The sequence below is a fragment of the Colobus angolensis genome, unplaced genomic scaffold (assembly GCF_000951035.1).
Source record: "Colobus angolensis palliatus isolate OR3802 unplaced genomic scaffold, Cang.pa_1.0 Scaffold116, whole genome shotgun sequence".
NCBI classification, from domain to species: Eukaryota; Metazoa; Chordata; class Mammalia; order Primates; family Cercopithecidae; genus Colobus; species Colobus angolensis.
In genome coordinates this window covers 5,211,250-5,237,406 of record NW_012112697.1, presented here as the reverse complement: position 1 = coordinate 5,237,406, position 26,157 = coordinate 5,211,250, and the positions used below count along the sequence as shown (strand labels likewise).

Genomic DNA, 26,157 nt, shown 5'->3' with positions numbered 1-26,157 from the left:
AAAAAAAAAAAAAAAAAAAAAAAAAAAAAAAAAGAGCAATAAAAATGATTAATAAATGAATAAACCTAAATGAGCCATAAAAGGATAAACAGTAAGAATAGCAGCAATAACAACAGTAGCAATGTCTTGTAGGGTTTAAAATATTTAGAGAATCCCAAGCCTTCCACAAGTTGCTCCATTACTGTATCCTTTCATTTTTATCTTCCTTGCTCTTCTACCTCTACCTATGCTCTCATGAAGCTGGGTGCTTACCAGTTCCTGCAGTAGCATGCATGTTTTTTTTTTTTTGGCTTCTGCACCTTTGAAGCTTTCTCTCTCTTTCTGGTTTGCATGGACTGCCAAATGCCCACTGAAGGCACTGCTGAAACCCAGCTCCTTCAATGAGCCCCGTTCAAATGTCATTTACAGTGAATTTTCCCTTTATTGTCTAGATGGGAATAGATCTTTTTCAAAAATCCTACAGTCCCTTGCAGAGCACAATACATCACTTTTTTTTGTAAAATAAAACCACAATTTAATCATCGAATCAAAATACATTTGGATGTTGTATTTCTTACCCCTACTGAAGTTTCTTTTATCGTCTTATTCCAAATGCAACGTTCATTACAGAAAACAATTAAAAACTAAAGAAGATATTAAGAATACCCATAATCCTGCCCACTCAGCTTGGTGCACATCACTGCACGTTACCTTGGACAGTAGTTAATGATATATTGTGGAATCTGGTTTCCTACTTTCCCTGAGGACAAATACCATGCTAGATTCCCCTCTGCAAGTCCGTGACACACAGGTTAATGTATGCAGATCAACAGAGAAGTCCTCATACATTAGGCATGGCAGAGGCCCCAATGGCAGAAGTGTAACTTCTGGATTCTTCTCCCTTTCAGCCTCATGCTTCATCCTCGAGTATTACCTGGGCAGGGAGGACGCCATTGTTCTTGAGGATGAGAGGCAGCTTCTCTGAATGACCAAGCAGAAGCCTCTTAAAGAGGAGTAAGGGGTTTCCACGTTGGTTATGAAGAATTGGCCGTACAACCGTCACTCGCGGGAGGTTCCCCTCACCAGCGATGTCAAACACGAGGCCTCGGCTCTTGGCCAGGGTGCTGTAGGAACAGGAAGATTGTAGCCTGTCAGTCTGGTGTGGTGGGAATGACACTCCCTAGGGAATGTGGCCTGCAGCCCTGCTGCAGGAGAGGGAGCTAGGAGCTGGTACCTGGGCAAGCCATCCAAGGTAGCCTCAAAGATGCACTGGTAGTTCTGCATGATCTGCGGGGTGAAGGACACCGTGGCAAAGGCATGGGAATGACTGGCAATGCACATCTTGTTGGGTTCCACTTCAAAAATGTCGGTGATGCGGGCAAAGGGCTGGTGATGGGGGCAGAGACCAGAGTATGTCAGCGCCTTTGGATTCTCATCAGGCTTACTCCTTATTTCCAAGAGCCCCCCCGCCTCTCGTCTAAGTGCTGTGGTGGACATGCTCCACTGCCTGCAGGGTCAGGGGCCCTGGAGGGAACAGCCTGGGACCCACCCCTGAATGATGCCTGGCCAGATTTGGCTAGACCTATGATTTTTGACTCAAATTGATGAACTAAGCCAGGAATCCAGATGTTGTCCCTGCTACCCCACCCCTGTCAACTAAACTGGGATGCCCAAAGATTGGTGTTGGTTGGTTTTTAAATTCTTTTTTGACAGGATCTTGCTCTGTCACTTATGTTGGAGTGCAGTGGCATGATCATGGCTCACTGCATCCTCAACCTCCTGGACCCAGGCAATTCTCCCACCTCAGCCTCCCGAGTAGCTGGGACTACAGGTGTGTGCCACTATGCCCAGCTAATTATTTTTATTTTTTTTGTACATATGGGGTTTCGTCATGTTTCCCAGGCTGGTCTCAAACTCCTGGGCTCAAGTGATCTGCCTGCCTCGGCCTCCCATAGTACTGGGATTATAGGTGTGAGCCACCGTGCCGGGCCGGTGCTGGTTGTTAAAATGTGGAGCTGAAATGGGAGCTGGCTGAATCACATGCAAGATGAGAAAGCTAGATGAGAGAATGGAGCAATGGAAACCCTGTGAGAGAGACATGTGGCCGCTGACAGACGGACAGAGCATCCGCTGGTCTTCTAAAGGGTGGACTTCAGGTGATGGTGCCAGTCTCAAGGAGTCCTGGCCACGTGATGTGTTCTGTGTCTGAGGTGTCCGATTTGCTGCAGTAAGCCTTGCTTTGTTTGGGCTAATCTGAGAGGGATTCTGCTCCTTGTAACTCCAAGAACCTTGGCTAGAGCAACCTCCCAAGGCACTTTATCTGTTCCCATCTTGTGGCAGCATTTTGGGACTGTACAGAACCCTGGCATGGCCTTAAAAGGATTTTTCATTCTTATGGGAAGTAGGTGGGATTCAAGACTGACTGTTCCCTCTTGATCTTAAACTGAGGGTACTCAGGTTTCTCTTTGCTTTTTCCAAGGGATAGCCTTCAAGTCTGTGAACTAGGGTGGAGGAGAACATACGATTTCTGCAAATCCTCTTATAAAGTCTCTCTTTAGAAATCAGGCTTGCGGCTGGGTGTGGTGGCTCACTCCTGTAATCCTAGCACTTTGGGAGGCAGAGGTGGGAGGATCGCTTGAGCCCAGGAGTTCGAGACCAGCCTGGCCAACATGGGAAACCCCGTCTCTACAAAAAATACAAAAACTAGTCAAGCATGGTGGTGTGTGCCTGTAGTCCCAGCTACTCAGGAGGCTGAGGTGGGAGGATCACTTGAGCCCAGGAAGTCGAGGCTGCAGTGAGCCATGATGGTGCCACTGCACTCCAGCCTGGGCAACGAGAATAAGACTGTCTTAAAAAAAGAAAAAAAAAAAATCAGTCTTGCTCTTTTTTTGTTGTTGTTTTTTTGAGATGGAGTCTCGTTCTGTTGCCCAGGCTGGAGTGCAGTGACGCCATCATGGCTCACTGCAAGCTCCGCTTCCCGGGTTTACGCCATTCTCCTGCCTCAGCCTCCCGAGCAGCTGGGACTACAGGCGCCTGCCACCTCGCCCGGCTAGTTTTTTTGTATGTTTTAGTAGAGACGGGGTTTCACCGTGTTAGCCAGGATGGTCTCGATCTCCTGATCTTGTGATCCGTGCATCTCAGCCTCCCAAAGTGCTAGGATTACAGGCCTTGCTCACTTTTTACGTTTTTAGTACAGAATAGGGAGAAAGCTGCTCCTTAGTATCCCAAATAAGATCAGAGAATAGGCCAGGCGCGGTGGCTCACGCCTGTAATCCCAGTACTTCGGGAGGCCGCGTTGGGTGGATCATGAGGTCAGGAGATTGAGACCATCCCGGCTAACACGGTGAAACTCCGTCTTTACTAAAAATACAAAAAATTAGCCGGGCGTGGTGCTGGGCGCCTGTAGTCCCAGCTACTCGGGAGGCTGAGGCAGGAGAATGGTGTGAACCTGGGAGGCAGAGCTTGCAGTGAGCTGAGATCGTGCCACTGCACTCCAGCCTGGGCAACAGAGCAAGATTCTGTCTCCAAAAAAAAAAAAAAAAAAAAAATCAGAGAATGACTGGGTGTCACCAGAGTCTGAAGGAAGTCATAAAAGGGATTATGTAGTCTCCCCAACCATAGCTCTCTGCGTTGACATTCCCCCAGGAATGCACACTCCATATGTAGCTCTAGGCTGACACCAACACCCTTGGTGACTTCCCCACCACCCTCAGCTGTGAACAATGCCAGCTCCAGGGCCTGAGGACTTCCTGGGCCCAGATTCGACTTTCGGGCAGAGAACTGAAGCAGCCGCCATAAAACTAGAGTATTTGCTACACATTGGATTGGAAATTAAGGGTGATGGAAACCCATTGATTAAGACCTCTCTTGGTATCCTGAATTTTCTGTTCTGCTGTGAAAAAAAGTATGATGTGACTCAGACAGAAAAGGCAATTTTGAGCCTGGCAGACCCCTGAATTGGGCAATTATTTCATCTTGTATGTGGATGAAGCTTGGCTTTAAGCCCAGCCCTATATTCTCAGGCTCTGGGACCTAGGGGAAGGATTTGGCTTTTTAAGCCTCAGTTTCCCTAACTGTAGAATTGGGATAATAATACAAAGTTGGAAGAGTTGTTGTGAGGGCAAAAGGAAGCAATAAATATAAATCACTTAGCACAGTGCTTGTCACATGGGAAGGGCTAAAAAGTGCTCACCATTTCACCTTATCCTCAGAATCTGATGCCCCCAAATCTCCCTTACCAGCAGAATATGCAGCTGGAGGCAGGCCTGTCTGGAGTTGGCGCTCACTTTAGCCTCTCCCCACCATGCTTTGTCTATTTTAGGCACATAGTGAGCGTTTAATGGAGGAATGCGGTTTGCTCGTTCATGCGTACTCATTTATCACAAAGGTACCCGGAGGAGACACCCACTGGGACAAACGTATCACCACTGGCCTAGGGGAAACCCCAGTTACTTCACATAACTTCCAGCAGGGCCTGATAATTTCCACTCACGCATACAGGCTCCAGAGCCGAGGATGCTGAGAGCCCTTCTTCCAAGTTTATGCCAATCATGGTGGGCCAGGGGCCATTGGGAGCGTCTCACCTTATTGGAGATAGGCCTGACTACAATGTTGACATCACAGGCGATCTTTCCCACATTGCTGATCTTGAAACGAGCCTTGGCTCGGCGGCCCACGAGGACATTGCAGAAGATGAACTTGTTCTCGTCCTCGACGAACAGCCCCCCGCTCTCTATGGTCTGCAGGATGTGGTACAGGTTGGCGCTGGTACATATCTGGTGCTCTTCAAATATCAAGGCGTTGTTTTCGGTCACAAAGGCTGGGGAGTGAACGGGAGACTATGAGATGTAGCCTGATTGCTGGATTTCCTCTCTGTAATTCCTAATTTGGAGCTCTGGATTCTCACAAAGAAGAATCGTGGAGGACACATAGGGGAAGTCATGCAAGGGGGTGTGAGGGATGGGAAACATTCTGTCTTGTCTTCCTCTTTTGTACTGCCCTTGCTGGTTGCCACACTCCAGTGAGCCTTTCTCTCCCAGTGGTAAGATCCAGGATCTGGGGTTGGCTGTGGAGGGAAGGAGGCAACTGGCCCACTATGCTTTAAGGCTCCAGTGATCCTATCATCAAAGCATGAGGCATGCTCTTTGCACCTCATGTGCCCTCCTGCTGGGTTACAGATTTTGTATGCTCAGTACCTGAACATTGTTCTCTGTGGACATGTTGCCCACCGGGAGTGGCCTGGCCATGAGCGGGACTCAGTGCTCCTAGGTCCTGTGCCACAGCCCATCCCACCATGATTCTCAGATAACACTATTCATCTGGGAATCCAGGACCAGCCTCCTGGGAGTGTCAAGCTGCACCTCCTCCCTTAGGTATATGTCCTGGAAAAATACAACTGAAGACACTAGAAGAAGTTCCAGGACCCCAAAGGAAGCAGCCCAGCCATGTCTGCCAGACATCTTTGGAAAAACTTGCAAGAAAGAGGTAGAAGTGTTACAGATGAAGGTCTCTTATTTATATATTTAGTTTTTGAGACGGACTCTTGCTCTGTTGTGGAGTACAGTGGCGTGATCTTGGCTCACTGCAAACTCCACCTCCTGGGTTCGAGTACCTTCTGAGTAGCTGGGATTACAGGCATGTGCCACCACACCCGGCTAATTTTTTGTATTTTTAGTAGAGACGAGGTTTTGTCATGTTGGTCAGGCTGGTCTCAAACTCCTGATCTTAGGTGATCCACCCGCCTTGGCCTCCCACAGTGCTGGGATCACAAGCATGAGCCACTGCACCTGGTCTCAGACGAACATCTTTTAAGTGGTGTTGTCCAATGTGAGTGGTGAGTACCTGGTAGGCAGGCTTCAGCCAGTAAAGTGTAAGGAATGCCGGCAGGCTGAACTGTAGGGTCTCGGCCGGAGATATCAATGGCTATAAACTCCTCACACTTTCCCACGGGGTCAGCCACACAGTCAACGTTGATGACCTGCTGTCCTCCGGAAGGGATGGAGCCAAACCCAGGGTACACGGTGAACATGCCATGGGCGAAGCGGGCCTGCAGGACAAGGGTGGGAGGGATAGGAGACTTGGAGGCAAAGTGAGTGACAAACAGCCAGACTATGGGGGCTGTGAGATGGTGTGAAGATGGTGAGAGACACGTGGGGCTTCTTCTCACAGGCACTCTCTGGGCCCTCACTCCTCTCCTCCTGGAGGGACAGAGGGCCTGGGATGGGCAGGGCGTCTTCAATGATAGGCTGCTCTCTCAGTGCTTCCTTCTGTGCAAATTCCTTCAGATGAATCGTGTTTGAACTAAGGGTTTAAAGGAACAGACAGACTCCACATCATATAGCACTTATTCAGCTAGGCATCTTGAATCAGATGGGTGCAGAATCGAGTAGCGGGTGAGGTTATGGGCTTTTGAGTGAGACACACCTGGGTTTGAATCCCAGCCCTGCTAAATATTGACTGTTTGCCCTTAAACAAATGACTTCTCTGAGTCTCAGTTTATTTATCTATAAAATGGGGCTAAAGCCCCAACCCCAGAGATTGCTGGAGGTTTAAATGAAATAACAGGTGTGAAGCATGTAGCATAGCATCTGGTATAGAATTAGTGCTAAAAAACAAACAAGCAAACAAACAAACAAACAAACACCCCAAAAAACCAGGATGTTGGTGCAATCCTTAGATGTCCCTGTTCTTCTCTCTCCTGCTTGTAGTTTTCTGGATGACTATAGAATGTACTGACAATGCAGTGGCCTGAGATAAGGGAAGGGTCTGGAACAGCCCAGGCTCTGTTCTCATCCTTCCTAGAACAGAATGTCCTTCAGCTCAGAGATCCACATTTCCTCTGGAGCACAGACTCCAGGACAGAATGCTTTTGGTGTCCTTCAGCTGCAGTGTGAAGTGGGGCATGCATAGGCAGGACTTCATTTGTTCAAGACAGCTTTCTTGAGCCTTGGGGGACCAGCTGTCCATGAATACGAAGTTTCTATTGGTTCTTGCTACCTATCTGTGAGTGACAATTTGCTTTGCATGACTTGTGTGAGTGTTCTCATACTCTGGCAACTGGATTTGTGCAAAACCTCTGGCAGCTGGGGTTTGTGAAGGACCTCCTGCCAGATCTAGGAACCACAGCAGAAATTAGTGCTGAGTCTAGTGGCACTCTTCACATAGGCATCTGTGTGGATGCAGCCCCTAGCATTGTGCAGTGTGACTGCAGAGACATATGTGGAAGCTGCTATTAACTAATTTGGTCACTATTTACTAAATACCTACTATATGCTAGGAAATGCCCTGGGCACCGGTGATTCCCAGATAAACCATCCTGACAGAGGAGAAGGTTGGAGAATAGTAGAAAATGGCATGATGTTGTCTCAAAGGAGCAAAGTCATAGTGGGGGCAAAGAACAGCTGAAACGAGTGGAACTGAGGTAGCAGAAAGCTAGGAGAAAGGGAAGCGGTCAGAGAAAGAGGTCTTGGAAATTAAGGATTCAGAAGCACCTCAGTTTCTTGTGATGCAAGATCCAGGCTGTGAGCATTAAAATAAGTTGCCAATGTAGAGGAGAGGATAAGTTCATTGCAACTGAAAGGCAGAGTGCTGGAGAGGCTGTCTCACTGAAGGCTGAGAAGATATGGTAGTCAAAGAAGGAAAAAAAATCTGTAGAAGAGATGAGAGTTACAGAAACATATGTAGAAAATTACGTATGTTAATGAAACAGAAGCCTTTGCTTGACAAGAGGAAACCACCTGAAAAGACATAAAAACCAACATGTAGAAAACCCAGTTCACTTCAATCAATAATTATTGCTGTTCACAGAGTGCAGAAAACCTGCTTCTCTCATTGCCTTCAACGCAGAGGTGGTGGCTGGAGCTGCAGCAGCCACCTTGGCACCATGAGGGAAAGGCCAAGAGAATCACAAGCAACAATAAACTGTGAAACCAACACCAGCAATTGCCTACCCCATTTAAATATGCCATATTTGTTTAAACCACTAACGTTGGATTTTCTGCTATCTGCAATCAAACATGATTCTGATACACAAATCAAGTACCTCCTCCTCCGTGAAGCCTTCAATAACTGTTCACAGCTACCCAGAACAGCAAGACTTCATTCTTCCATTTTTCTAGAGTCTATCCATGTACAAGCACCTCAATTATAGTATTTACCATCTTGCTTAACAACTGCTCATTCACCTGCTTTTTATAAAGAATTCCTCTTGTCTGTCTTCAAGTTCACTGATTCTTTCCTCTACCCTGCTCTAAAATATTTCCTCTACATCCATTTAAAACCATATCAGACAGTATTATAGTTTTGCTTCCATTGACAAACATAATTTAGAAAACCCAGGAAGAGAAGTAAGGTCTACTGAATTTACCTACATTATTACTTACCATGTTTTTTTCTTCCTTGTTGATGTTCCATGATTACATCTTCTGTTATTTACTTTCTGTTTTGAGAACTTCCTTTAGCCATTCTTTTAGGGTAAGTCTACTAGTGACAAATTATTTTAGCCTTGTTTCATTTGAGAAAGTCGATTTTCCATTTATCCCTGAGAAATATTTTTGCTGGATATAAGATTCTGGGTTCACAGTTCTCTACACTTGAAAATATTGTGCCACTTTCTTTTGGGTCTCTATGGTTTTTGTAAGAAATCTGCTGTCATTCAAGGTTCATTTCTCTCTTGATATGCTCAAGATTTTTTTTTCTTTTCTTTAATTTTCAGAAGTTTGACTATGATGTGTGTCGGTAAGGATTTCTTTTGGTTTCTCCTATTTGGGTTTGCTCAAATTCTTGAGTCTGTAGGTTTACATCTTTTTCCAAATTTGAAAAGTTTTCTGTCATTATTCCTTCGAGTACCTTTTCAGTTCCACCCTCTTTTGTAACTCTTTCTGGAACTCCAATGAAAACAGCATTAGATCTTTTGTTACGGTTCCACAGATCCCTGAGCATCTCTTCATTTTTTATCATTAGACTTAAATAGACTTTCAAGAGACTCAAAACAGAGTCTACTTTCTCTCTTTTGTTTAGACTGGGCAGAATAATGGCCTCTCAAAGATGTCCACACCCTAATCTCTAGAACCAGCGAATATGTTATCTTACACAGCAAAAGGACTTGGTTGACATGATTACATTAAGAAGCTTGTGATGAGGAGATTATTCTGGATTATAATGGGCCCAGTGTAATCACAGGGGTCCTTAGAAATGGAAGAGAGTTAGAAGGAGATATGACTGTAGAGGAGGTTGGAGTAACGTGATGTGAGAAGGCTTCAATCCACTGTTGCTGACTTTGAAGATGATAGAAGGGGACTACAAGCCAAGGAATGTGGGCTGCCTCTAGAAGCTAAAAAAACAATGAAAAGGATTCTTTCCTGCTGTCTCCAGAAAAGAATACAGCCCTTCCAACACCTTGATTTTAGCACTTCTGACCTACAGAACAATAAGATAAAAAATGTGTAATACTTTAAGCTTCTAAATCTGAGGTAATTTGTTGTGAGAACAATAAGAAACGAACACAGGAATCCCTATTGTCTGTCTTCAAGTTCACCGATTCTTTTCCTCTGTTCCCTCTGTGTTGTTGAGCCCATCCATTGAGTTCCAAATTTGTTTATTTATCTTCAATTCCAGAATTTCCATTTGCTTCTTCTCTACATCTTCTTTCTTTGCTGAGACATACTATTTTAAAATTTTTCCAGGCATGCTTATAATTGCTCATTGAAACATTTTCAGATAATTCTAACACCGCTGTCATCTCAGTGTTGTCATTTAGCATTTATCTATTCTCCTTCAGTTTGAATTCTTCCTGGTTCTTGGTATGATGAGTGATTTTCACTTGAAACCTGGACATTTTGGGTGTTATGCTATGAGACTGGCGATCTGATTTAAATCTGGTTGAGCTGGCTTTCTTTTGACACTACCCTGGCTGGGGAAGGTAGTGCACTGCCTTGCTACTGCCAAGTGGGGGCAGTAGTCTGTATTCCCCACTCAGACTCATCATTCCCGCTGGGCAGGGGTGGGTGTCCCAGCTCTCCACCAGTCCTCAACTGATACCTTCCTGGTGGGGACGGGTGAGTGCCTGTTACTGTTCTGCTGATGCTATGGGAGATGGAGGGGTCCTCTGACACCATTCCAGCAGGGGACGGGGGAATGTCTCATTTCCACTAGGTTGGGGTGGACGTCACGGTTCCCCATGTAGTATCTCCACAAACAGCATTGGAGGTGGTGGGGGATGCTTGTTACCACCCATGGGAATGAAAGTCTTGGCTTCCTATTTGACCTTCTCTGATGCCACCGTGGCAAGGGGGTGGGGCACCTCATGACAGCTTGGAGAGGGTGGAGTCTAGTATCTCTATTCGGCCTTTGCTAGCAGAGGTGGCGTGGGACCACATATTTTTCTTTGGTGTTTGGCTGGAGTAGAACAGTTATTATCTAGAAGTTTTCTGTCTTACTAGGGGCAACCTAGAAAGGCAGAAAGAAAGTAGGAGTAGGCTTCTGTTGGGGCTTGCTTTTTGTCTGCGTCTGTTGATGTTTTAGGGTTGTTGGCTGCTTCAGCACCCAGTCTGGGAGATATGAGGCAAAAAGAAAACTTGGGAACTCACCACCTTGATCTTCCTTGGGTCCCAAAGACCCTGGGGCTGGTCTGGTTTCTTCTCTCTACCTTTCAGAGTCTGAAGTCTGTCTGTTTTATATACAATGCCCAGGGTTTTTAGTTGTACTTAGTTGGGAAGAATAGGGAAAAGTACATCTAGTTGATCTTACCAGAAACAGCAAACCTCAAATCTCCTTTTGTTTAAGCCTGTTTGAATGGGCTTCTCTTTCTTGCAAACAAATTACTCTTGATTAAAATACATTTCATGAAGAGTAGAAACAATTTTAAGGCAATGGTAAGCCAATGAAAGTTTTAAAGCAAAAGAGGATATCTAAATTAATGGCTATAACATCTTAGCTTAAAATGCAAGTGACATTTCAGTATAATTATTTCATATTCCTGCCATGATGGATTCAAATCCTATTATCCTAGGGAGGTATTTGGTGTCAAGAGCTAATTGGGAGTTGGCTTTACTGGGTATCTGTATGAACAGGGAAAAAGACACGCACCTGGCCTGTGGTGGTGATTTCTCTCTGAATCGTGTCAGAGAACTTGGCTGCTCTGGAAGGGCCAGTTTTGTAGAAGCTCTCACTTTCTCGGGATCTTGCATGTCTGACGTGGCTGGCTCTGATTAAAGAAGCAAGAATATACCCTTAGGTTGTGGGATGGGGGGTAACATTAGATACCACCTGTCTGTTTCCCTGCAAGGTCCCTTCTCCTAGGAATGGGGGAAGGGGCCTGTCTTTGCCCAAGAGGACACTGGAGTGGCATAGTTAGCTAGTTAATCACTGACCAAACTCATTTAACAATTGTAAGGAAACTAGGCAGTAATTATACTTATTAAATATGATTTGTAGGGACACTGAAAATTACTGCAAGAAGATAGTAATTTTTAAATGCCTACTTGAGTTCACTGGAAAGCAGTGTATAGAAAATTACTTGTGGATGTCAAATGTTTTACTTAATCTCATTTTAAAAAGTGAAATGGCACATAAATTAATATGTGCCTTCTGTATCTTCACATTTATAGTCGTGATGTTTTCAAGGTTTAGTATAAGCAGTAGTTCAAATATAGGTCTTGGTAATTGTTCACTTGCCTTGAAACTAGTTTATCCAATAATTAGTTTGCCTAGAGACCAGTTCACCTAAAATATTCAAATGTATCTGAAATGCATCTTAAACTTTTGAGAATTTTATATATTTAAGCATTTACTTGCTTAATGACCAGAACACCTGAAGTTCAACCCCCTTTCGTGTGTTTTGCATGAACTTGTGCATGCTAAAATAAAAAATAAATAAAAAACAATGCAAAGCAAAACAGAATTAAGTTAAAATCATTATAGACATTAAATTATTATAAAACAAATTGTGAAAAGAATCGGTTGAAATTAAATGAGGAAGACAGAGACTTTACACAATTTAACTCTGCACTTTAAAAAATGTTCAAACTTTGTCAAAACAGAAAAGAATAGCTACAGAAATATAAAACAACTACAAACAATGTAAAGCCATATATCCTATTTAAAAGAATTAGCTAGAAAGTCAAAATTAAATCAGAAGTGCCTCAGGAATCAGTAAAAACCCTCTTAATTTGCCCAATAAGAGTATGTTAGCCCAATGGAAGCCAAAAGCACTCAAAAGACCAATTGTTTTGGGTGAATTGATTGACAGCCTCCTTTTGAAGAACATGGAGTTTTGCTGTTGGGACAACTATGAAGGTAGCTTTGTGATGGTGTCTTCATGGCCAGAAGGCAATAATAGTAACAGGCAATAACAATAACAGCCCCTGGTAGGCTGAAGGCATCACCGCACTTGCTCTCTTCCGCGTTTCCAAGGCAGCGCCACCATGAAGCACTGCTATGATTTCTTTTGATTGAGCTTGCTGTGATAATAATTTCTTGGTGTTGTACAGAATGACACATAGGACAATGATCCAATAAGTCCTTTATCACACCAGAAGCACCAGGACAACAGACAAAATTCCAGGCAGAAGACTGTTTGTTCAACCAAAATTTATGATATATTCTATAGGAAATCTATGAAACCTGGAGTCAAAAGATGTGGGCTCACACCAAGATCTACTGGTAATTTCGTGTATAATATCTTTTAAAAATTTTTTATTTTTTATTTTTTTGAGACGGGGGTCTTGCTCTGTCACCCAGACTGGAATGCAGTGGTGTGATCTCGGCTCACTGCAACCTCTGCTTCCCGGATTCAAGCAATTCTCCTGCCTCAGCCTCCAGAGTAGCTAGGATTACAGGCATGTGCCACCACATCTGGCTAATTTTTATATTGCTAATAGAGATGGGGTTTCACCACGTTGGCCAGGCTGGTCTCGAACTCCTGACCTCAGATGATCTGCCTGCCTTGGCCTCCCAAAGTGCTGGGATTAGAGGTGTGAGCCACCGCACCCAGCTTTTGTGCATAATCTGAATGAACCATTCTTAAATTTTACAGGCCTCACTCACAAAAGGGGATTGGGTGAATTTAAGTAAGATATATGAAAGCTCTTTATAAAATATAAAGCACATATTAAAGAGGGAATGCAGTGAGTTAAGTAAATATTTGTCTTACGCTTTCTTTTGATGAATGGGGCTCTCCCCTGTCAGCTTATAAAGGGCAAACTTGAAGTCAGTAACACCTTGATTTTCTATGGTGAAGGTGGTGCTTTTACGAGTGCCACAGATCAAAGCTCCAAAGTTGATGACAGAGGTGGGGGTGATGTTGTATTTGGAATATACTGCATTCACGGAAAACTTAATTGGGATGCTGGCAATGATCTCACCTCCTTCTGAAATACTGGGCTCAATAATCTAGAAAGGGAAGAAGAATGAGCAAGTCAGCCACTGCTGTAGCTACAGAAGTCTTATTATTATCTACCCCATTCCCTATTTTCATCATTGACATGAAGCCATGTTATTTCACTGTCTTTGTATTATTGCATCAACAATGATATTAGCAGACACTAAAATGGAGCTTACTGTGTACCAGCCAAGGGTCAACATAGCCAACTTTTCCTCCTGTTTTCAACTCCCTGCTCATCCTTTGCACTTGATGATGGAACTCAGCTTCCCTGCCTTTGATGCTCTCTGAAGACTTGGGGGCACATTTCCTCTCTGACTCTAATTCTGATGACTTTGCCTGCTAGTTAGAACAGAACCCCGGTGTATCCTATCCGGTTGCCACCCAGGCCAGCCCTCCCCTTTTCTTCCTGGAGCATGGATTAGGTCATGTATCCTTCTTTGCAACGGGAGTCCCATGATCCTGCCATTGAAGCAGCCCCTCCCTTTGGAGCTCTCTTACCTGACAGCGCAGAACAGGCTGGTGCTCGATCTTCACTTCCTTTTTTGCACGGAAGAAAACTTGGACATTTGTGGGTTTTTCTGTTGGGGTCAGTGAACCCTTTTTGGGTTGGACTGAGATCATGGAATTTATATTAGGTGTTGAAATCCCTATAGAGTCCACGGAAAAGCTGAAAGACAAGAATAAAAAGTCAGCCTAAGTCATTATGCCTGGAACTCAAGATCCGAGAGAGGAGACTCTACATGGTTGAGTGCCTGCTGTGTCTCCAACCCTGTTTAACCACTACGTCCAGCAGAGTCCACTGTGCTTTGTACGCTGTGATCGCCTCTCCTTAGCCAGGATTGACAAGGCCAGGAATTAATGCTTAAGGCAAAGACAGCCATACTTGACCCATGGTCAAGAGAGGCCATTGCAGGAGATCTCTGTCCAACAGGGACACTGGATACTGAAAAAGGACCAACTAAATTAATTCTCTCTTTCTCTGTTTGTGTGTCTGGCTTTCAGTACACACAGAGCGAACAGTGACACAGAAACCAGGGAACCTGGGGAGAGAGAGCAGGGAGTGGGCAGGGGCCCTGCAACAGAAGTACTAGGGAAGGAAGCCCATGGCCTACTGGAGGTGAGGCAAGAACCACAGGAAGAAGCTCGCTCATGAGACTGACAGAGGGACTGGCGTAGGCTCAAGGTATATCCCACCTAGGCAGAGGTGGGATACCCGGAGTTGCTGTGGGGCTCTGAATGTCACCCCCACGCTCCAGGAGACCCTGGTTGCCCAATTACTTGCACCCCTGTGCTTCCTTACTTCCCTGCACATTCTTTAAACAAACCCTCTATCACCTGTTCCAACCTGAGAGTGACTCCATTCCATGCAACCTCAAAGAGCACAGCTAATGCCCCTGTGTTAATCTAAAAGAAAACTCACCAATAGGCAAGATTCCACTTAGCACTAATTCCAAAGTGACAGGGGAAAAGTCTATTTGTCAATTGTGAATTCTTGGGGAAGGAGAACCTTCCAAGGAACGAGAAGTGTGGGCACCACCATGAAGGGCTGTGTGGCCCTGTCTGAGGGGTGTTTCCCTCCTCCTCCCCTGTGCCACCCTTTCCTTGCTGAGGAACCTCCCTGATTTTGTGTTTCTTCTTTTTTTCCTTTTCTTTTCTTTCCTTTTTTTTTTTTTTCTTTTTTTGAGACAGGGTCTTACTCTGTTGCTGAGGCTGGAGTGCAGTGGCATGATCACGGCTCACTGCAGACTTGACCTCTCTGGGCTCAAGTGATCCTCCCATCCCAGTCTCTCAAGTAGCTGGGACTACAAGTGATACGACCACCATGCCCAGCTAACTTTTTTTGTATTTTGTAGAGGCAGGGGGGGTCTCGCCATTTTGCTCAGGCTGGTCTCGAACTCCTGGGCCCAAGCAATCTGCCCGCCTTGGCCTCCCACAGTGCTGGGATTATAGGCATGAGCCATCACACCCAGCCTCTTTGTTTCCTTTTTAATCTCAGGGGATGAGCACAAGCTGGAGCTCTATTCCACCAAGTCACTATTTGGATTGTATAATATCATGGTTCTCAGAATGTAATGAAAAAGGAAAGCCCTTTCTTCACATGAAACCTGCTGATTTTCTTTATCTCCTTGTAAAGCAGATAAGAGCTGGCAGAAGGCAGGACAGCTTGAGGCCAGGTCACCCATCTCCAGTCTCTCCCTCCATCCCGGGACCTCTTCTCACCCCTAGAATCTCCCCCTCCCAGCCTCTTCCACATCTCTTCCTCCACTCCCAGACACCTACAGTTTCTGGCCAGGTACATCCGGGCCACTTAAAGGCCCCTGTTAAGCTGCAGAGTTGAGAGCAATGTGAAAATCTCTGCTCCCTTAGCAGGTGGAATTCCATTCATTTGAAGCCAAGGCAGGCAAAAAAGCAGAGACGGTTCTTATGATTTCCTTGACTGACTGATAAGAAAAGTTTCCCAGACCACATTCCTCCCAACGGTGGACTTGATGGCCACAAACCCCATGGGATTCAGGTTACCTGAATGCGATCTCGTATTTCCCTCCATTCCTCCCCACGGTGGACTTGATGGCCTTACACCCGATGGGATTCCAGTTACCTGAATGCGATCTCGTATTTCCCACGGTTCTTCAATTGCAGGGGCTGCTTCACCTCCTCTGTGACCCTGACAATCCCAAAATCCAGGGCCCCTTCAGCTCCTGCAGAGACCAGGGGCCAGGGCAGACAGAGGTGAGTGGGCATGAGAGTGGGAAGCAGGGGAAGTGCCTGTTGAAGTTCACGTGGAAAATGCATGGTGACAGTTTAAGAGAATTTGTTTTCTGAAAGTACTATGGTTAGAAAAGCCTCTTATAATTGAGTCTGGGCAAACAAACAACAGATGCTGCTCTTGATGCACTCTACAGGGCTGGTCCCTCTGGATTCCATCCGTCCTAGGATTATTGTCTTTCACGTCTACCATCAGCTAAAACTTTCAGTATTTAAAAAAGTCTTGCATAAAGTTGGGATATTACACATACATTTATGTTGTTTTACTTAGCATTAACATCATAAGCATTTCCCCCAAATAATTAAAAACTCCCCATAGGTGTGATCTTAGTGGCTGCATAATATCCCATGATATGGCAGTTCCGTAATTCATGATATTATTCCTATAATACTATTATTTCATTATTGATGGGCATTTAGGTTATTTCCAACTCTTCATTGTTATAAAAATGCTGCAATAAAAGATCTTTGTACATGAGACTCATGACATCTAAACTAATACGTGGCTCTAACATTCTGTGAGTTTTGATGAAGAGACCTCTCGGGGAAAGGAGGGAAATGGAGAGCTGTAGGCTAAAGGGAGAGCTGAAACTTGGGTGTTAGGGCAGTGTGGGGACAGATAACAGCCTCACCCCCATCCCCCAATCCCTGGAATCTGTGAATATGCTGTCTTACATGGCATAGGGGAATTAAAGAAGCAGGTGGAATTAATTCATTGACCTACAAATACGGAGATTAATTTGGAATATCTTGGTCAGCTCAATATAATCACAAGGGGGCTTAAGAACAAAAGAAGAAGGCAGGGTGGGAGAACCAGAGAAAAGGCAACGTGAGAAGGAGTTGGCCCAACCTTGCTGTCTCTGAAGGTGGAGGAAGGGGACCATGTGGGTGGCTTCTAGGAGCTGGAAATGGTATGGAAATGGATTCTCCCCCAGAGCTTCCAGAAGGGAAGGCAGCCCTGCTGACACCTTGATTTTAGCCCAGTGAGACCCATTTTGCACTTGTGACTTCCAGAACTGTAGGGTAATACATTTGTGTTGTTTTAAGCCAGAAAGCTTATGGTGACATTTTATGGCAGTGATAGAAAACTAATACAGGAAAGAGGAGAGGTGTTTACTGTCAAATGACTGCTCTGAAAAGAGCTCTGCAAATTTTACATCCATGACCACCCGCCTTCTCTCTCTGGTTGGAGAAATTACGATTTGTAGTCATGTTGCTAATATCACTCTGGGGCTCACATTATTATTTATTAAAATTGCCCCATTCCCAATCCCTGCAATACTGACAACACACTAGCCTTTCTCTACACAGAAATACACTATACAAAAGACCCAATTTCCAAACACCCTTTCCTTGAAGGGCCCAACAGACCTTTGGGGAAGGTGATGTCCAAGGCGATGTCATATGCCTCTGCAAAGACCATGATATTTTCAATCTGAACAACACCGAGAAGATTTTCTGCATCTAAAACCTGGCAGAGTAAGAGAAATTCTTCAGTAAAAGCAAGACCTGTAGGTGCTTGGAGTCTGAAACATGTAACATCCTAAAGGGGATATGGCAGGGACTGTTTTTGAAATGTATTCCCCTGTAGGTATTTTATCTTTACCAAGCATTTGGTAGGATTTGGGGAATGCTGGTATAAAGAATACAAGAATGGGGAAAAGGGACTGACTTTTCTTTATTGTTGCTACATTACTGAAGTTTGGGCTTGGAGTAGACATTACAGGAAAGTGGTTTTCTTTTTTGAGACAGGCTCTCACTCTGTCACCCAGGCTGGAGTATAGTTGCGTAATCTTGGCTCACGGCAGCCTTGACCTCCCGGGCTCAAGCCATCCTCCTATCTTAGCCTTCCAAGTAGCTGGGACTACAGGAGTGCACCATTATGCTCCACAAATTTTTGTATCTTTTTGTAGAGATGGGGTTTCACCATGTTGCCCAGGCTGGTCTCGAACTCCTGGACTCAAACAATCCTCCTGTCTCAGCCTCCAAAAGTGTTGGGATTTGTAAGCCATCATGCCCGACTGTTTTATTTTTATTTTTATTTTTTTTAACTTCTAAATCAAATGAACCTGGTGAGCACTGACCTGACAGTTGAAACAGAAAACTTTTATGCTCCAAGTCATCCTTGCTCTACTCATTTTATAAATTTGAATCATTCTGTTCTTTGTTTGTGGCTCAACCTGTGGGGAAAGTGCTAGACTTTTCATAGAAAGCAAGTGTTTAATGTTTGGAAATACCAAATGTTTTATTTCTGTGAATATCGTGGGGATTGGGACCCCTCTGGTGTCATGCTTGTGGGGGGTCCCTCCCTCATTATTCTCTGGCACCTCTGAACTGCTGCAGCTGTCAGCCTGACCTGATTGTTGACTCTTTTTTCCTCTTCTTTATATATACACGTATTTTATTTCAATAGCTTTTGGGGGTACAAATGGTTAGACTGACAACCCGCAGAATGGTAGAAAATATTTATAAACTATGCATCTGACAAAGGACTAATATCCAGAATATACAAGGAACTCAATCAAATCAGCAAAAAATCCCCAAATAATCCTATCAAAAAGTGGGTAAATGACAGGAACCGACTGTTGCCTCTTGAGGCTAACTAGGAGGTGGTAAAGGGTCCATCTGTCCAGGAAAAGAGCTGGTGGGCAGTGGGGAAAGCTCTCCTGGGTCTGCTCTGGGGAGTCCACCTCTGTCTCTGCTCCAGTTTAAAGCCCAAGCCACCCACTCCCAATTGCCTATGCTTTGGCTACCAGGAGAAAATTTGCAGCTGTCACCAAACTCAAGTTTTAATTCAGAATTTCTATCTTCTCTTTCATTAGATGTTTGCCAACGTTTCACGGAGCAAACTGGACCGACTTGAGTTTCGCCTTCTTTCTCTGACTGCTTGCCCTCTGACAGATGACAAGATGGGCTGACAGGATTTATGCAGCGCCTCTCTCCTGAGGGATGCCAAGTGCCTGGAGCCTTCTATTTCTTGACTTCCCCAGGGTGGGTCGGAGGCAGTGGGAAGATTGAATTTTGAATCGAGGAAAATAGGAAGGACAATTGAAGGTTATACAGATGAAATAAAACAAATTCACCAAGTGCTTTCCAAAGGGACTGGAGATGAAGGCATTTCCTTCTGTGGATGTGGAAGTGAATATAAGTTCACTTTGGGGGGCTCAACGGAAATCCATGCTGCTTTGTTCAGAGCCCTAATCAGGCTGCTGTTTGGCTGGGACACACAGAGATGGTCACAACAGTTGTGAAAATACAAAAACGTGGCCGGGTGCAGAGGCTCATGCCTGTAATCCCAGCACTTTGGGAGGACAAGGTGGGCAGATCGCTTGAGCTCAGGAGTTTGGTACCTGCCTGGGCAACATGGCAAGACCTCACCTCTACAAAAATTACCAAAATTAGCTGGGTATGGTGGTGCATGTCTGTGGTTCCAGCTACTCAGGAGGCTGAGGTGGGAGGATTGCTTGAGTCCAGGAGGTGGAAGTTGCAGTGAGCCGAGATTGCACCACTGCACTCCAGCCTGAGCAGCAGAGTGAGACCCTGTGTCAAGAAAAATAAAAATAATAATAAAAACAAAAACCTTTCTGTACCAGTTGGTAAGCAGCTGTCATGATGACCTCTTCAATATTCCCTTGCTGTGTGCCTCCTGTGCATCCCCACCACAGGAACCCCTGGACTCCCCATGATCCAGCAACTAAAGGACGAAGCTGGGACAGCTGGGGGACTTCAGGCCCTACACCAGCCAGGGGTCTGGGTACCTGGTTCAGAGGCCTGTGCCTGTGCAGAGACTGGTGCTAAAAGTGTTGACCAGAACCTCTGGGCTTCTACACATTCATGGAGTGAATGCATCTATCAATATCTGTTTTCAGCCCTTTCAGTGAAGGGCTGCCATTGATAAGGGAAAAGAGAGTTTAGATCCACTGAGTGGCCCCAAAAGGTAGAAACATGATTCATGCATGTAATTGACAGGGAGAATTCTGAGCTCAACCCAAAGAAGAATTGACAGACCTGTGTAAAGGGAGAACAGGCTGCTTGAAGTGGTAGTGGTAAATTTTCTATTCCTGGAAGCATTCAAGGAGAAGCTGGGATGATCCCTTGAATGTCAAAGAATCAGTTTAAGTACTTTTTTTTTGAGACAGAGTCTCGCTCTCTTGCCCAGGCTGGAGTGCAGTGGTGCAATCTTGGCTCACTGCAACCTCCGCCTCCAAGGTTCAAGTGATTCTCCTGCCTCAGCCTCCCGAGTAGCTGGGGTTACAGGTGTGTGCCACCACATCCAGCTAATTTTTGTATTTTTAGTAGAGATGCAGTTTCACCATGTTGGCCAGGCTGGTCTCACACTCCTGACCTCAAGTGATCCGCCCACCTCGGCCTCCCAAAATGATGGGATTACAGGCCTGAGCCACCGTGCCCGGCCTAGTTCAAGTATTAAAACTCAATGGCATTCATTCATTCATTCATTTGTTCATTCATCAGGTTCCACTGAGTGCCTACTTCATCCAATCCCATGCTAGACACCGGGAATACGATGGTATGGGGGGTTGAATAGTGGTCCCCCAAAAAGTATGTCTACTTCTTAACTCCTGGAAGCCTATGAATATGACCTTATTTGGAAGAAAGGGTATTTGTGGATTTAATTAAGTCAAAGATCTAGAGATGAGATCGTCTTAGATTATCTGAGTGTGCCATTGATAAATATTCTTATAAGAGACGGAAGAGAAGACACAGACAAAAGAGGTGTTGTGATAACGGAGGCAGAGACTGGAGTGATGCAGCCAGAAGCTGAGAACACTCGCAGGACACCCCAGAAGCCGAACGGGAGAGAGAGGAAGTGTTCTTCCCTGGAGCCTTCAGAGAGAGCATGGCCCTGCCGGCACCTTGATTTTGGACATCTCACCTCCAGAAAGGTGAGAGAGGAATATCTGTTTTTTCACATCACCCAGTGTATGGTAATTTGTTACAGTAGCCCTGGGGAACTAAGACAGATGTTAAGTTAGGTGAGATCCTGCCCTGATGCAGTTCATAAAAGAAAGTAAAGAAAGAAGCAGGATAATGTTAGGAAGAGGTGGTGCTCTGAAGGATGGAAGACAGGGTGGGTTATTGCACATAAGGGGGATTCTCTCAAAGGGATGGCGAGAGAAGCCCAGTTGAAACAGCAATGTTGGGGGGCCCTAAAGCAGGAGCCTAAGGGCAGATTCCCAGCAGGGTTGCAGCAAGGTCAGGGGCTTGAGCCAAGAGCCAAGACAGTGCATGGGAGCCAATGAGTGAGGGTGAGGGTGGAGCAAGTTGTGATGTGGAGGCAGGCATTGCCTCAGAGGCAGGTGAGGACCCCGGGCTTTATTCCTACTGCAGTGGGAAGCCAGTAGAGTGCATTAGGAGGGGGCATAACCTGTCTGAATGACATTGTAAAGATCCCTCTGGACACTGTGGGGAATGTCACCAGGGAAGTCAGTTAGGACACCTCTGTAGAAGTCCAGGTGAGAGAAACTACAGGCGGCCTGGACAAGGTGGTGGCAACAGCGAGGAGAAAGAAATGGATGGGAAAGATACATTGGGAGGCACCACACCTGTAATCCCAGCACTTTGGGAGGCTGAGGCGTGAGGATCACTTGAGGTCAGGAATTTGAGGCCAGCCTGGCCAACATGGTGAAACCTCGTCTCTACTAAAAATACAGAAAGTTAGCTGGGTGTAGTGGCGCATGCCTGTAGTCCCAGCTATGCGGGAGGCTGAAGCAGGATAATTGCTTGAACCCTGGACGTGGAGGTTGCAGTGAGCCGAGATCACGCCACTGCACTCCAGCCAGGATGACAGAGCGGGACTCCAACTCAAAAAAAAAAAAAAAAGATACATTGGGAGGTAAAATTAGCAACCTTTGTTGGAGGCCTGCGTTGGAAGGGAGGCCATTAAGAAAAGGGGGAATTAAGGCTGATCCCCAGGTGTCTGTTGGGGGCAATAGGGTGGAGGGTGACATTTACCCAGATAGGAATCTGATGGGTGACTGGGTTTAGGTGTGTGAAATCAGGACTCTGATGTTTACCCAGGTACAGAAACTCCATTTGTTCATTTGTTCATTCATTCTTTCATTCATTTATTTGTTCCTTCCTTCCACATTGATTGCTCTGTTCCTGGCACTGGGAAATCAGCCATAAGCAATATTGCCTCTATAGAGCTTGTAGTTGTGTACACAGCAAGATATTGTGGACTGGGGATATCGAAAGGGGATCAGATGGGAGCATGTAACAGGGAGACCTCTGTGTGTGTGTGTGTGTGTACGTGCTTTGATAACCAAGTCTGTGGATGTGTGAAGCCTCACCTCCAACCGAATAGCCTTCTTGATGTTGACAGGCTTGGTGGGTTGAAAGTACAGGTGCAGGCCATACTCAGCCTCGGGGGGGATGGTCCCCTGCATCATGGATGCGGTGAAATCATCACCCAAGTGCTCCAGGCTGGTGATCCGCCAGGCCACAGGCAGGAGCGTGACATTGCGGAGAAGAACTACCCTGGATTCCAGTCTGCAGAGACAAAAGGAAGTTGAAATTTCATTTCAAATTTTGTAGTTACACATGTTTTTTCTTTTTAACTTTTATTTTAGGTTCAGGGGTTCATGTGCAAGTTTGTTGTATAGGTAAACTTGTGTCATGGGGGTTTGCTGTACAGATTATTTCATCACCCAGGTACTAAGCCTAGTACCCAATAGTTATTTTTCTGTTCTTCTTCCTTCTTCCACCCTCCACCCTCGAGTAGGTCCCAGTGTCTGTTGTTCCCCTCTTTGTGCCCACTGGTTCTCATCACTTAGCTCCCACTTGTAAGTAAGAACATGTGGTATTTGGTTTTCGGTTCCTGCATTAGTTTGCTAAGGATAATGGCCACCTTAGCGTATAATTTTTTTTTCTTTTTCTTTTCTTTTCTTTTTTCTTTTGGAGACAGAGTCTTGCTCTGTTGCCCAGGCTGGAGTACAGTGGTGCAATCTCGGCTCACTGCAACCTCTGCCTCCTGGGCTCAAGCAATTCTCCTGCCTCCGCCTCCTGAGGAGCTGGGATTACAGGCGCCTGCCACCATGCCCAGTAATTTTTGTATTTTTAGTAGAGAAGGGGTTTCACCATGTTAGCCAGGCTGGTCTTGAACTCCTGGCCTTGTGATCTGCCTGTCTTGGCCTCCCAAAGTGCTGGGATTACAGGCGTAAGCCACTGCACCCGGCCAAGCATATGATTTTTAAAAATCGTAGTTTCTCTTTCGTGTGGGTGGGTGTTGAACAACATTTCTTAACCCTTTTTTGAATTGTTTTATTTAGGTCTACCATATTTTCAATTTGCGTTTCATTGAAAAAAAAATTCACATATAAGCAGACCCACCCAGTTCAAACCTGCATTGTTCAAAGGTCAACTGTATTTTCCTTTAGCACATTAAAAATGCCATTCTCTTGTCTTCCAGCTTCCTTTGTTACTGATGAGGAGTCAGTCATATTGTATTTCATTTTCTCCTGGCTGTTTCCAAGATTTTCTCTTAATTTCTGCTTTTAAGTAGTTGGACTAAACTTTGACTTAATGTGGGTTTCTTTCTTGGTTATTAATCTATTAAACAAAATAGGTGGAGTTGATATTATTAACCCCAGATGACCTTGAAAAACCTGAACCATCCAGGCACGGTGGCTCAGCCTGTAATCCCAGCCCTTTGGGAGGTTGGGGCAGGTGAATTGCCTGAGCTCAGGAGTTGAGACCAGCCTGGGCAACATGGCGAAACCCTGTCTCTACTAAAAATAAAATAACACAAAAAATTAGCTGGGTGTGGTGGTGCACGCCCACCCATAATCCCAGCTACTTAGGAGGCTGAGGCAGGAGAATCGCTTGAATCCAGGAGGCAGAGGTTGCACTAAGCTGAGATCGCACCACTGTACTCCAGCCTGAGTGACAGACGGAGACTGTCTTGAAACGAAACAAAACAAAAAAACCCCTGAGGCTTATAGAGGTTAATTGATGGCCCCAAAGTCACAAATTTAGTGGCAAGACTTGGGCTATAACTATATTTATCCAGCTTAAGGTTTGCTAAGCTTCTTGGAATGGTAAGTTTTTGCTTTTTCACCAAATTTGGGAAAGTTCCATCTACTCTTCAAATATAGACTTTTTGTCCCATTCTCTCTCTTTTCCTTCTGGGACTCCAATCACAAATACGTTAGACTGCTTGATGTTGTCCCACTATTTACTGGGGTTCTGCTCATTTTTACCAATATTTTTCTATGCTTTTTTTTTTCGAGACAAGGTTTCGCTCTGTTACCCCAGTTAGAGGGTAGTGGCATGATCATGACTCACTGGAGGAAAGAAAAAGCACTTTTGGTTACTTCAATTATTACTTAGTTCTTTAACCAGTATTTATCAGGAAATGGGGCTGGTGGTGGTGATTAAAGAATGCAGGACATATATCATAACAATCATAACAATATTCTCTCCCAGAAGCCCCAGAAATAAACATTTTTCTATTTAGAATAATAATACCAATTCCAATAATAATTCCAATTAATGAATATGTAAGTTCCAGTTTTGGTCTAATGTTCTGCTTTTACTCTAACTTCTAGAGCAAAGATTCTTTTTTTTTTTTTTTTTTTTTTTTTGAGGCAGAGTCTCGCTCTGTCACCCAGGCTGGAGTGCAGTGGTCGGATCTCAGCTCACTGCAAGCTCCGCCTCCCGGGTTTATGCCATTCTCCTGCCTCAGCCTCCCGAGTAGCTGGGACTACAGGCGGCCGCCACCTCGCCCGGCTAGTTTTTGTATTTTTTTGTAGAGACGGGGTTTCACCATGTTAGCCAGGATGGTGCAAAGATTCTTAACCTCTTGGACAATAGACTGCTTTGAGAATCTGAAGAAAGCTCATCCTTCTTCTGAAGAAACACAGACATATGCATATTTTGGCAGTTCATCTTAGGGGGATCCTTGGCCCTGCTGAAGTTCATCTGCTGAACCCAAGTTAACAATCTGTTAATTAAATAGGTTTACTAACCATCCCGGTTTGCATAGACCAAGGAGTTTCCCAGGGTACAGAACTTTCAGTGCTAAAACCAAGAGAGTCCGGAATAAATCAGGATGAGTTTATTACCCCAGAATTAAACACTCTTTAAATTCCATTCCAGTCCTGACATGATCTAGAACTCTGACCTGTGCAGCAAGAGCCGGTCAAAATGTAATTGCCTGGGTTCCAGCTCTAGTTCCGGGCGGATCCCCTGGCAGCTTAATTGGAAGATGGCTGGCTCTGGGTTATCATTGATGCAGCAGACAATGCTGTCTTCAAAGACACCAACGGAAGTAGGGTAGGCCCATACGGTTAATATCTGATGGAAGGAAAAGTCAAAAGAAAGTACATTTACACCAAGGATGCCAAGGCCTCAAATTTCCCAAGAAAGCCTTGCCCTGGTGACTTGTGTCCATATGACTGTACCTGCTTCTCATTGGGTTTCAGGACCATGGTGTTGGGTTCCAGGAAGTATGTGTTTGCTTTGACATCATTCTGAAAATAGAAGGATGCCTCGACCACCATTAAGGAAGTGTTCAGGATTGTTAGCGTCTCCATGTTGCCTGGGAATAAGGATGACTTGTACCTGGGGATGAACAAGAATGGCGCTAAGGGTATGAAGACTGAATGAGAATGCAGGTGGAAAAGAAGGTTGTGACATGAAAGGCAATTCAGAGGGACAGTGTGGCTGCATGGAGGCAGCGGCATGGTGGCTAAGAACATGAGGTTTGTAGTTGTGCAGATTTGCCTTGGAGAATAAATGCTACACTGTGACTTGACTCCCTCAAGCCTTGGTCTCCTTATCTCTAAAACGGGGTGATAACACCACTTAGAATGGCTGACTAGGAAGTGAGATCACACATCTAAAGCTCTCAGGACAGCTGTGGATAGCAAATGCCTAATGAATGTTAGCTATGATTATTGCAAAGAATTCTAACTGAGAAATATGTAGATCTATCCTTCCACCTGCTTATGTCCCTGAGAGAGATGATCACTTGAGTAACTTTTTTTTTTTTTTTTTTTGAGAGGGAGTTT

General features: G+C 45.0%; 1 protein-coding gene across 1 annotated transcript in view; it reads right to left on the bottom strand.

The window, feature by feature from the left end:
* HYDIN (HYDIN, axonemal central pair apparatus protein) overlaps positions 1-26,157 on the bottom strand; it is a 434,530-nt gene that overhangs the window by 75,193 nt on the left and 333,180 nt on the right. Inside the window, exons 52-63 of the mRNA XM_011962106.1 lie at positions 25,549-25,708; positions 25,269-25,441; positions 22,438-22,636; positions 17,498-17,597; positions 15,960-16,059; positions 13,859-14,027; positions 13,130-13,368; positions 11,065-11,182; positions 5,821-6,025; positions 4,563-4,798; positions 1,214-1,365; positions 914-1,103 (exon numbers count right to left, since the gene is read on the bottom strand). Coding sequence (XP_011817496.1) covers positions 914-1,103; positions 1,214-1,365; positions 4,563-4,798; positions 5,821-6,025; positions 11,065-11,182; positions 13,130-13,368; positions 13,859-14,027; positions 15,960-16,059; positions 17,498-17,597; positions 22,438-22,636; positions 25,269-25,441; positions 25,549-25,708 — 2,041 coding nt within the window. The remainder of the gene's footprint in view (positions 1-913; positions 1,104-1,213; positions 1,366-4,562; positions 4,799-5,820; positions 6,026-11,064; positions 11,183-13,129; positions 13,369-13,858; positions 14,028-15,959; positions 16,060-17,497; positions 17,598-22,437; positions 22,637-25,268; positions 25,442-25,548; positions 25,709-26,157) is intronic.